Consider the following 11,571-nt stretch of genomic DNA (forward strand, 5'->3'; position numbering starts at 1 on the left):
AAATGGTCAATAAATTTTTGAAAATGAGAGCGTCTGCAAATTTGGGTTCTACAGTCGTTGGGGGTAAATTTGTTTAAACCTAAAGGGTACTTTAGCAATCTTACATTATTCGTTCCATTACAGGTGATTGTAAAGAGCCTCAAACATAACAGATTATGTTTGCAAAATGTTTAAGTAAACGTGATCACAAGCAATCCAATTACATTTACGATTGAGACCCATTATAAATGTTACATCAACGAAAACTCATTACGATTACATCAATTTTGATTATGAATTAGTAGACATGTCCTTGATGAATAAGAACTTAAAAAAATTTCCTTTATCGTTTTTTCCTTTAGCACTTCTATTAAATTCTTAACTTTAAATTTTGTACCTAATATGTTATTGTTCTATTCAACGTACTCACTAGAATACTTGAAACAGAACAAATAATTGAATTTTTTTTTTTGCTGGGAGGGGTGGAAGGACGTCATCAAAGCATAAATGAATACGCAATCCAACTCCATAAAGAGAATAGGAAAACCAGTTCGGAAAGTTGGCAAACCAAAACAGTTGATGGACCCGTTTAGATTGACAAAACTATGGACCTCTTTAGATTGATTTGAGAAAAAAGTTTTTGTTTTAAAAAATTTATTTTTAATTTAAATACTTTTAATAAAAATTATTGAAAAGCTATTTTGAATGATTGCCAAAAACTTTTTTTTCTTTTTTCTTTTCAAAATAATTTATTTTTAAATTAAACACTTGAAAATGCATTCTAAATACATCCAAAAACTAATAGCAGCGCCAATTTTATTTCAAATGGACCTCGTCAAGGGGGCTTCTTGAAGGATCAAATGCACAACAAATTTTAGTCTTCGATAGGTCAACTAGATTGTCAAGGACATTGATGATCTCAGGAATCAGATTCAATTATGATGGGAAGAGGATCACTGTCACAAACACACCCAAAATGGGAGATCTTCTAGAATCACACACGATCCAATTGACCCCTCGTCTGTTTCAATTGCTTTGATAGTGGGAGATCCTCAAAGACTCGCATTTAAAAAGTTAAAAGATTAAGGATATGTTTGGTTTAACGGATTAAGCATTAAAATAGAACTGTAATGTCAAAATTATTTGTAAAAATAGAGTTGATTCTTTGTCTTTATTAAAGAATTCTATGTTTATAAAAGACTGAATTTCCTTTCTGCTGATCGAACAAGTCCTCATAATTTTAAAAGTTAAAATTCAATCTTTATACTTTGATAAAATCTCATAAATTTTTTTCATGATTTAATAAAATCTTAAGTATAAATTTTTAATTTTAATAAGGATTTTGTTAAACTATATGGACTAAATTCTAATTATAAATTACAAGGACTAAATTTTAACTTTCACCAAATAATAAAGACGAAGTTGCAATTTATTTTTAAAGTATCTGCACAAATGTCAATATATCTATAAATTGCAATGACTATTTGCAAGGATTTTAATAAACCATAAGAACTAGATTTTAATTATAATCTTAGAGATTAAATTTTAACATTTTTCAAACCATGAGAACCAAAATTTCAATTTAGCCATAAAATATCTATTGGTATGTCAGATATATTGATAAATCGAAGAGTTAATGTCAACGATTTTTCCTAAGCTAAGGTTAAATTAAAAATTTCGTCACTATGATATGGAGAATAAGTTAGAATTTAATCTCGATGATTTATAATTAAAATTTAGTCCCTACGATTTATTAAAATCCTCATAAATAATCATTTCAATTTATAGATATATCAACATGCCAACGAATATTTTAAAGTTAAATTACAAATTTTGTCTCTATAATTTGAGTTAAAATTTAGTCATTATAATTTATAATTAGAATTTAATCTATATGATCTAATAAAATCCTCGTAAAAGTTAAAAGTTTATAATTAAATTTTATTAAACCATAAGAAAAATTTATAAGATTTTTATCAAAGTGTAAATATTAAATTCTAACTTTTAAAATTATAAGGTCTAATTTCTAATTTTTTTTTTTCTTTCTCTCAAAATCATAAGACCAGAATTTGTAATTAAATCATGTTTTAATAATTAGTTACAATCAATAAACCTAGAGAAAAGGAAAAATAGGTGGTGTTATAGTGTAGTAGTTTGAAAAATGTTACTAAGGAAAAAAGCAATAAATGAAGGGGAAAAAAGCTCAGACAGTTAAGTCTTTTATAAAGACTTAATTTAAAAGAAAATCACATAAATCTAATTTGGTCAGGAAAAGGGATGTTCAATCCTTTACAAAAATTGAGTTCTCTTATATTCATTCTTCCCACAAGATTGAAACTAATAAAGACAAAGAATTAACTCTAATTTCAACACTACATGATTTTTGTAAATATTTTTTAAAAGAATCCTATTTTTTTAAGTATTTAATTTTGAAAATAAATTATTTTTAAAAAATTAGAATATTTGTTAACGGCTCAAAATTGTTTTTAAAATATTTTTAAAGTATATTTTAAACCGAGCCACCATTTTTTTTTTTTTTTTTTTTTTGGAAAAAGCAGGGTAATTCGAGCAGTGAAAAAAGAGTAAATAAGTAAATGATTTTGACGAAATGAATTTAAGCTATATAATTTTCTTAGAAGTTTCCTGACAATCAGATATAAAGAAACTGTTCCATAAAATGCGGATATTAGTGGAATTTTGAATTTTATTTTTCTACCTAAAATTTAAAAATATTGTCGGAAAGGAGAGGATTTTTTGGGGTATAAAATATTGTCCATATAGCTTCTTTTAAATTGAGTGCGCGGCAAAATTTAATATTTATCTAGATTTTACATAGAACACACATAAACGGATTACAAGCTTGGACTATTTCACTAAAAAAAAAAAAAAAAAAAAATTGACATGTGAAAAATTCATTTTAATTTTTAGATTGATAGAACAAATTGTAATTGACCCCAACTATAGTTTTTTTTTTTTTTTTTTCTAGGCAATAGAAAGTTCATTTTAAGCACTCTTTCAATTGAATGTTTTTTTTTTTCAAAATATTATTTTTAAATCACTTTTTAAAACTAAATAAAAGGTGGTTCTTTTTAAGCACACTTTATGCACAGTCTTGGTGAATTGCTACTAATAGTGCATGCACAAAGCTCCCTATTTGTAGTACAAGAAACAATAATCTATTGACGGGCATAAAAATATTCAAATTAAAGCAAAACACAGGAGTATTATTATTTTCAGTCTCAATCCCAGATTTCAGGGCTCCTTAATTTGTTCAGAAAATTATAGAAAGAAATAATTGAGACTCACAGTGATTCATTTCTCACCCACTTTGTTCTAAGCTTCTAATGGTGAATTAAATATTAGCCAACTGTGTAATGTTGGAAGCCAGCCATTTAAACACTTTACCAGTGCCAGTCATTCATTTGCATTTCAAATTAAAAACCCAATCCGTTTGTTTGGGATTTGAAAATACCTGCAAGGGTCAAAAAAGCAAGGTTTTTCTTTGACCACAACCCCCCTCTTTCTCTCTCTCTTCACGTTTTTATAAGCAATTATCCCTTGAAACTTGGAGAATGCCTTCTGTGACTTACTCACCAAGATACCCACATTCTGATTTCTTCTTATTCTCATCATCTTTGTTTTTTTGTTAACTTTTTCTTCAAACCCTATTTTGAGCTTTTGGGGTTTTTGGGTATATTCTTCTTCTGTTACCAAAAAGATGAGTGCTTCAAGGTTTGTTAAATGTGTTACCGTTGGAGATGGAGCTGTTGGGAAAACTTGTATGCTCATCTGTTACACCAGCAACAAGTTCCCTACTGTGAGTTTTGTTCATACCCATCTTCCAAAATCATTCATTTTTCAAGTATTTTTTCTTCCATTTGTGTTATGAAATGGGATTTGTTCTGTTTTGGCAGGACTATATTCCTACAGTTTTTGATAACTTCAGCGCTAATGTGGCTGTGGACGGGAATATTGTCAACTTGGGATTATGGGACACTGCTGGTACAATGGGGTTTCCCTTTTCTTAGCCTGCTTGCTTCTAATGGATTATTATCTTTCTCTGAGTTTGGAATATTTTGCTCTGTTTTGAAAGGCCAAGAAGATTACAGTAGACTTAGGCCATTGAGTTACAGGGGAGCAGATGTTTTTGTTCTGGCTTTCTCGTTAATCAGTAAGGCTAGTTATGAGAATGTTCTCAAAAAGGTAATGGTGGAAAAAGAACACTTGTTCCCATGTTGTAGAGTTTTTTGTTCTAGTATTACTTCGATGAACTGAAGTTTAGCTTATATTTCTCAGTGGATGCCAGAACTTAGACGGTTTGCCCCTAGTGTTCCTATTGTTCTAGTAGGCACAAAGTTGGGTGAGTAAACAACTTCAAACTAGCTTTGACATTCATCTTCCTGTTTTGGAATAGTGTATTGAGATAGTTTGATTTTTCTTAGATCTTCGGGACAATGGAGCTTATTTAGTGGATCATATGGGATCAAACACAGTAACATATACTCAGGTACCCTAAACTTTCAAAAACATTTTGAACTTTCAATTTTTTTTATCCAGTAAGTCAGAAAGTTCATGGACTAAATAGAAAACGACTTATAAGTTCATGATCTTTCAATCTTTTTGTCCAGTAAACTTGTGATAGATGTCCAGAAGAAACTCATTTGGTTGGTTTTCATGTAGGGAGAAGAGCTTAGGAAACAAATTGGTGCTGCTGCATATATCGAATGTAGCTCTAAGACTCAACAGGTAGATAGATATCTTTCATTAATTTGGGGTTTGAAAGACTTTATTACCTCTCTTTGATTCCCTTCTTAATAAGGGAGGCCAAAAAGTCATCTCCACATGCCTCAGCAGTACTGAACTATAATTTTTGTTTAGAATGTCAAAGCTGTTTTTGACACTGCAATCAAGGTTGTTCTACAACCTCCAAGGAGAATTGAGATGCCTAGGAAAAGGAGGAGCCGAAGGACTGGTTGCTCAATTGTGTAAGTATATACATCCTTTTTTCTACTGATATTTTAACTGTACGACTTCATAAGAAACGATTACTTGGGCATGGCCTGTGATCATTCTTTCACTTTAAAATATACGTATTGGGGGAGAGTTCAAATACAGATTTCGAAGCTTTGGGGCTATCCCATGGTTGCTCATGATCTTGCATGCTTGTATGCAGTAGGTGCATTGTGTGTGGTGGCTGTGCTGTGTAAACCGTGCTCATGATTGGGATCGAGTGATCGAGTGCTGTAGCATCTATGTTTTGGGCCAAGCGTATAGCCAGATCTTATGGTTGCTAGTTTAACATAATTTTGTATACTGAGAAATAGGTGTTTGCTCAATGTGCTAGCTGACTGACCAAAGAAGTGAAGAGAGTTGTGTTCCTCTATTGTGTTTAATGCAAATGTTGTATTTGAAATGATGCTTTGGTTGCTATCTATGGAAGCCGCACAAATTCCTGCTGATGGTTTAAAAGAAGGGTAGATAAAAGCAAAAAATGGCTGGGTTATTCAAAAACTTAAAGATAAGAATCAACAACATCCAATAAGAGATTATATTAATTGGTTAATGAGGAAGTGAGACAAAATCAAGTCTGGCATTTCTCTGTATTCGCTTAATTTTTAGCTCTCTATTATACACTCATTTCTGACAAGGAAATACTGCTCTACAGTAATAGATTACACGCACATATAGATTGTTTGATAACAAAACAATGTGAATGATTCTAAGCAAGGGCATCGGTTAATAGATATTTGGAAGTGGAGGAAATACTGCATAGTATATTATCTGCAGTGATCTTCATGAGATTTGAGGAAGCTACCAGCCTAGTGTTTATGCATTATTCTTGAGGTAGAAGTGCTATTTCAATTTCTTGAAGTGATTTTCCTTTGGTTTCCACCACATTCCTTTTCACGAATACAACTGCAATCAAGCAGAATGTAGCGAAACCAGAATACAGAAGCTGTGGCCCCATCTTCTCCAACAATTGTAGAAAGAGCAATCCGACGAAAAAATTTATCACCTGAAGGGCATAGATAATGGATCAGTGAACCACAGGATCAGCAAGACATTTTGAACTCCAAATTGAGTTCCAAAGGTCCTATCACATTCTTATTTACGAATGAGCTAAATTGTCCACCATTTTCCCATGTATGGAAGAAGGCAAATCCCACAGGAAATCCAACTATTTAGCCACTGATTTAGAAGCGCTTTGAGACAGAAAAACAATACTTTAAAGCATAAGCATCCTTGACAAAAGCAGTAATAAGATCACCAAAGAAGTGAAATATTACCCAATGCACCGACATGCAGATTGCCATAGCTTTTGCTCTTATCCGACTGGGAAAAATTTCTGGTAAAAGAAGACCTGGAACCGGACCAGCTCCCAGAGCAAACATTAAGACAAACCTGCAATTTTATGTGAGTAGACAGTTGTTTATCAATGATATCTGCACTCACTTTTACACATATCAACATTTTTTTTAATCAAAAGTAACCTCTCGAGTCTTATCTATGATATGAATACTTGATAGAATAAAAACATGAATGATCGTTATTAACTTGGAAGTCCAATTGTAATAGCCTTCCAACTGAAAATCCATAAACCAGACTTGGCACCTTCATTGTCACAGTAGTTGAAAATTCAGGTATTAAATCTAGCCAACCAAAACGTAGCTCAACTGGTCAAGGAATATATCCTCGACCAAAAGGCTGAAGGTACGAATCTCCAACTCTGCCTTCACCCCTCACATGTTATTAAACTAGGTTAAAAAAAAGGAGTCTAGCAAAACGCGTGATGAGGTTGTGGGTATCGGGGTATAACGGTTGCCAACAAACTTACCACATAGCATTAGGGAGATCAAAGATGAATGATGCATGAGGGGGTTTTCCTTCTGTATATAATAATATGAAATAAATGTACTACACTTCAAATAAATAAATTTACTCACATCAACGTGCCACCTACAGACAAGTATACAGCTCTGGAGTCTGAGGAATGATAACTTCCTGCGACTACTTGGAGGGCCATTGCTACAGCCTACATTAGACATCAAACATCAAGCAAAGTCTTTTAAGATAATAGAATCCTTCAATCACGAAAGAAATTTTCAACTGCTACATCCTTGGTGAATGGTATCTTAATCTACCCATAGTCAAGGACTTATGTTTAGTTGCTTCCTACCAAAACCATATCAAATAAGGTTGTGTACAGTTGCTTCCTACCAAAACCATATTAAATAAGGTTGGTTCTGAATCCTTCGTCTACTAAGAGTAAAAGTTCTAGGTCCAACGGCAACATTGATCAAATATGCCCTTCCCTAGCCCCTACTGAGGAGAGATAAGTTGACTCTCCTGATTCAAACAGAAGAAATCTTTTTCCCCAATTTTAACATACAAGACATGGGAAAGACATTCAGATATATGTTATAGCAATTAAAAGAAGAAAAAAAAGTTGCTTTATGGTTACCATCCCAGAAAAGCTCCAAAGAAGAAGCAGCTTTCTTCCTAATCGATCCATTAAAAGCATTGCGATTACAGATCCTGTCAAGTACAAAATTGAGAATTTAAAAATAAATAAATAACGCCTTACAATAAATATGCAAACTATGGAGCTTATGTTTAAGCAAACCACCAGAGAATGGAGCAAACCTGCTAAATTTGAAATTCCCACGCAGACATTTGCAAGGTTCAATGGTACTCCCGCACTTTTAAAAACAGTCGAGGAGAAATAAAATATAGCATTTATTCCAGATAGTTGTTGTAAAGCAAATAGAGTTGATCCAATAAAAACAACTGCAAAAGGAATGCGTGAATAATGAAGAACTATGCCACCCTAATGAAAGAGATAAATGATGCAATTGGAGTGCATGGATGGTGGAATTAGAAAAAGGGAAAATAATGAGCAAACAAAAAACAGGAATGAAGCAAATATGAGTGTCTCTTACCTTGTAGGTGGCGACCAAAGAGCAATTCCGAAAGTTCTACATCATCTGGTTCATCTCCCCTGTCAAACTTGGACAACTCTGTCAAAGCAGATTTTACATGTGATCCACCAAGAAGCTTCTCGAATTCAGTTTCTGCTTCCTCAGTCCGTCCTTGCTACATTACAGAATATTATAATCATAATACAAAATTGCACCATAGCCATTGGCAAGCATTTCAAATTCATGAAGGAACTACAAAGACGGTTGAAAAACAGGCAGGCATTTCAAATTCGTGCGATCAAACCTTATAAAGCCAATGTGGACTCTCGGCACAAAATACAATGGCTAGAGCTAATAATGCAGCTGGAATAGTAGACACCCAGAAACAAGTACGCCACCTGAATCGAAAAAGAAGAGCATATTCTGAAATGACAAATAAATGGATAATTATGTATTTGCAGGCTTCTAGAATATACAATATACCTTACCAGCCCACTATCTCCTTGACAGGGATTCCTATTAAGAGGGCCGCCATTAGTCCAAGACATGTAGCAATCTGAATGAAGCTTCCATATGTTCCCCTCACAAATGCAGGAGAGACCTACTCGTGTTGGTGGGAAAAATTGAAGTAGGAAGAAATAATCTCATATCGAATGCTTTTAAGAATGTACGTTAAGACGTAAAGCAGTGGTGTAACAATGGCTATACCTCAGTGATATAGAGAGAAGCAACAGGAGGGCCTAGACCCATTCCAGTCCCAACAAACAATCGTCCCAAAAGCATTCCAGCGAGAGTTTTGGTCATTGCACTGAACATCAAGTTTTGACTTTTCTCGTGAGAGAGCAATAAATTGAAAAATGAGGAAACAGCAGTGTCTGAGTGGTGGATAAGAAACTTAAAAAAATTAATTACTGAAAATCCTCAGGGGCATGATGATTTTCAGTAAACTTGTATTAACAAGAAATTAGTAAATAAGAATCATTATGCAGAAATAAAACCGGGAGACTGGAGTTGGAGGTTTCTCTTGACTAGCCAAGGAAGAAAAGAAAATGTATGTGTGTTTGTCTACCAACTTTAGGATCAACTAGTCCTAGACATAGGACAGGCTGTAAAAGGAGGACGATCAAGCTTCCCTGGTTCACATTAATGTAAGGCTGAAAACAAATGACCAAATGTAATATACCTAAAGTGATGTGACAAAGGGGTTCATCTATTGACTGAAGGAGTACAATGCTGAAAAGTGGAAACTTTCAAAGTCATTTGATCCACCTGCCATCAGTCAATTAAACACAATTAAGTCGGCCAAGACCCACTTTATCATTATGGTTTTTGTTAGATGTGAAGTACACTATCCTTATTACTATGGCTGACCCTCACTCCACCATTTATACATCAACCACCATCCCACCCTTTCTGGGTTCAACTGGTATTACTTTTGCCAACACCTAGCCATGACGTGATGAAAGAATTAAAAAAGACAAGTGAAGTCATGAATTAAATTGCACGAGTATAGAAAACCTATGAACAGAAAAGACCAACTGACAGAAAATGCGAGGAATAATATTACTGAGAATTATATCAGTAGTGGCAAACAAATGACCTATAGAAACTATAGGAGTATCATAACAAGGCCCCGTGGGAGCAATCGTTATGATAAAGGTAGTAAGTATAGTCAAATTCAACTAAAAAAAAATAGAAACCTATACCTTCTATATCCTACACATATAACTTCAATATCCTACACAAGCATACCAGTTTATTATAATACATGGAAATAATGCCAAAGATTGCCGAGTAAAAAGCATGAAGGTATGATGAACAGCACGGTCAACGTTGGCTAGAATTGCCTCACGATTAGAAAACAACCTCATTCCAGCACCAAGAATCATTGGCAAAGCGCTCAGTTGAAAAGCCCTACGACGCCCAACCCCATCAGCTACCCAACCACTCAGTAAAGATCCAATTAAGGCACCACCCAAACACGTACTCACAACCAAACCTTCATCAGAAATATAATGGTAAAGCACATTAAGAGCATTGAATAATCTCAGGTAAACAACTGGAATTGAATAGAACAAACAAGATATTTGCAGCATGACACCTTCTGCCAATGTATTTCCATTGAAACCAAGATCCGCAGAAATGCTTTCCAGTGGTTCATTTACTACTCTGCAGAAGATAGCAAGATATAGTCAGTGTCTATTGTCTACTTGTGAACAAACAAGCAAGATCAGCTTCACCGAACATTGACACCGAGAGAAAAAGAGAGCTGAATTATCGTGTATAGAGAGCTAACCCCAAGTGGTAGCCAAATAGAAATGAAGTTAAGGTTGCCACTAGCACATGCGGTAAAGAAAGACTCCACGAAGGGTTTGAGGCTTCGAAATCCTTACCACTCTGCAAAAGAGCTATGAAAAACCCCAAGTTACACCAACTATCGTGTCTTCACCATCATTTTAAAAAGCTCATTGATTCAGAAAATATTTCCAAAATGAAATTCATTGGTCGCAAAGCTACAGACTGCCAAATAATGGGTTACCTGAATTATCCTCCATGTCAATTGGATTTGCGTTATCTTTATATGACAATCGCTTGTACGTTGAGAAAGCTTCACGTTTTCGATCCCACATTCCAAACCGCAGCAAGTCCTCACCAGAAGTTCTCTAACATGGATATTTCGGGATACTATTTTGCTGGCATAATAGTCCAAATATTTAAATCCCATTATTTACCCAGCTATATTCCATTATTGAATTAAACTAATGTCGAAGTGCTTAAATAATACAAGCTTAAGATCCCATTACATCAGCATCTGGGTTCATCAAATTGATTTTGCATTTTACGGGAACATGCATTGATACAGAAATCAAACTCCAACTTCTCACAAAGAATCAAGTACTGAACCAAAGAACTTCACTCTCGTTGATCTAAAAACCAAACCTAATTATCTTCAAGCTATAAAATATCTAACTTTGCAGCAATTTTTAGGTAAGAAACCATATCAAACAAAAAAGAAGACGAAGAAGAAGAAGAGGAATTACTAAGTAAAAGAGAAGTGGAGGAAGTCGATTGCAATTTCAGTAAAGTGAAGAAAAAATCACCGGAATCAAAACATAATGAAGTTCAGAATGTTTGACAGGCGCTCAAACGCGATGAAGGGATCAGAAAACAGATCTAAAGGCAGAAGCCGATTGAGCTTCTTCTGAAACCTTCAAGAATCTTGTAGAAGCGGCTGTAAATTTCGGTACACGCAAAGAGAAAAAAGCGAGGCGCAAATCGTAGAATATATATAAAGAACAGGGAGAATAGAGTTGGTGAAGGCTTAGATTTTACATTCGGTGGCGATGATTGATTATTACGCCATGAAAAACAGAGCAATTTCTTGTCGCATTTTTACAGAGTCCTCACTCCAGCAACTGCCACCTATGTATATCTCAGCGAGGGAAACCAACATCGATGGCACGCCTTATAATAAATAAATTAAATAGTATTTATTTCTTAATTTTTTGTATTTCACTTTCTAATATAATTTGTTGTCAATTATGATTAGCTGTGGGTATTCACACCATAACCCATGTTATTCCTTTTTTATATAAACTCAAATACACCATGATGGAGGTAGAAATTCGATTCGAGAATTTATGTTTGAGCTAACTTACACTAACGTGATGTT

At 34.1% G+C, this 11,571-nt stretch overlaps 2 protein-coding genes across 5 annotated transcripts; one reads left to right on the plus strand and one right to left on the minus strand.

The window, feature by feature from the left end:
* The first annotated feature begins 3,358 nt into the window (after positions 1–3,358).
* Positions 3,359–5,416, plus strand: LOC120071325 (rac-like GTP-binding protein ARAC7). Its single transcript, XM_039023530.1, has 8 exons — positions 3,359–3,796; positions 3,894–3,981; positions 4,073–4,182; positions 4,276–4,339; positions 4,422–4,486; positions 4,660–4,725; positions 4,858–4,964; positions 5,153–5,416. The coding sequence occupies exons 1-8, from the start codon at positions 3,698–3,700 to the stop codon at positions 5,184–5,186; spliced, it is 633 nt and encodes a 210-aa protein (XP_038879458.1). The 5' UTR covers positions 3,359–3,697; the 3' UTR covers positions 5,187–5,416.
* Positions 5,417–5,550: 134 nt separating this feature from the next.
* On the minus strand, positions 5,551–11,371 carry LOC120071323 (probable plastidic glucose transporter 2). Of its 4 annotated transcripts, none has more exons than XM_039023528.1 (14): positions 11,232–11,371; positions 10,438–10,591; positions 10,195–10,306; positions 10,000–10,067; positions 9,651–9,897; positions 8,607–8,706; positions 8,387–8,499; positions 8,203–8,296; positions 7,920–8,073; positions 7,624–7,767; positions 7,442–7,515; positions 6,924–7,012; positions 6,267–6,381; positions 5,551–5,995 (listed from the first exon to the last, which is right to left on the minus strand). In XM_039023528.1, the coding sequence occupies exons 2-14, from the start codon at positions 10,526–10,528 to the stop codon at positions 5,813–5,815; spliced, it is 1,584 nt and encodes a 527-aa protein (XP_038879456.1). In that variant the 5' UTR covers positions 10,529–10,591; positions 11,232–11,371; the 3' UTR covers positions 5,551–5,812. The 4 variants fall into 4 exon arrangements, with proteins under 4 accessions (XP_038879456.1, XP_038879454.1, XP_038879455.1 ...); XM_039023526.1 differs by having other exon boundaries at positions 11,000–11,348; XM_039023527.1 differs by having other exon boundaries at positions 10,940–11,348.
* Between the last annotated feature and the right edge of the window lie 200 nt (positions 11,372–11,571).

Source organism: Benincasa hispida, chromosome 2, assembly GCF_009727055.1.
Source record: "Benincasa hispida cultivar B227 chromosome 2, ASM972705v1, whole genome shotgun sequence".
NCBI classification, from domain to species: Eukaryota; Viridiplantae; Streptophyta; class Magnoliopsida; order Cucurbitales; family Cucurbitaceae; genus Benincasa; species Benincasa hispida.

Excerpts from the sequence above, each read along its gene's own strand:
- LOC120071325 (XM_039023530.1), top strand. The coding sequence starts at position 3,698 with ATGAGTGCTTCAAGGTTTGTTAAATGTGTTACCGTTGGAGATGGAGCT. Across the intron at positions 4,183-4,275 it reads ATGAGAATGTTCTCAAAAAG|TGGATGCCAGAACTTAGACG; the intron begins GTAATGGTGGAA and ends TATATTTCTCAG. Across the intron at positions 4,340-4,421 it reads TCTAGTAGGCACAAAGTTGG|ATCTTCGGGACAATGGAGCT; the intron begins GTGAGTAAACAA and ends GATTTTTCTTAG.
- LOC120071323 (XM_039023528.1), bottom strand. The coding sequence starts at position 10,528 with ATGTGGGATCGAAAACGTGAAGCTTTCTCAACGTACAAGCGATTGTCA. Across the intron at positions 10,068-10,194 it reads CTATTTGGCTACCACTTGGG|AGTAGTAAATGAACCACTGG; the intron begins GTTAGCTCTCTA and ends TATCTTCTGCAG. Across the intron at positions 8,074-8,202 it reads GTCCACATTGGCTTTATAAG|CAAGGACGGACTGAGGAAGC; the intron begins GTTTGATCGCAC and ends TCTGTAATGTAG.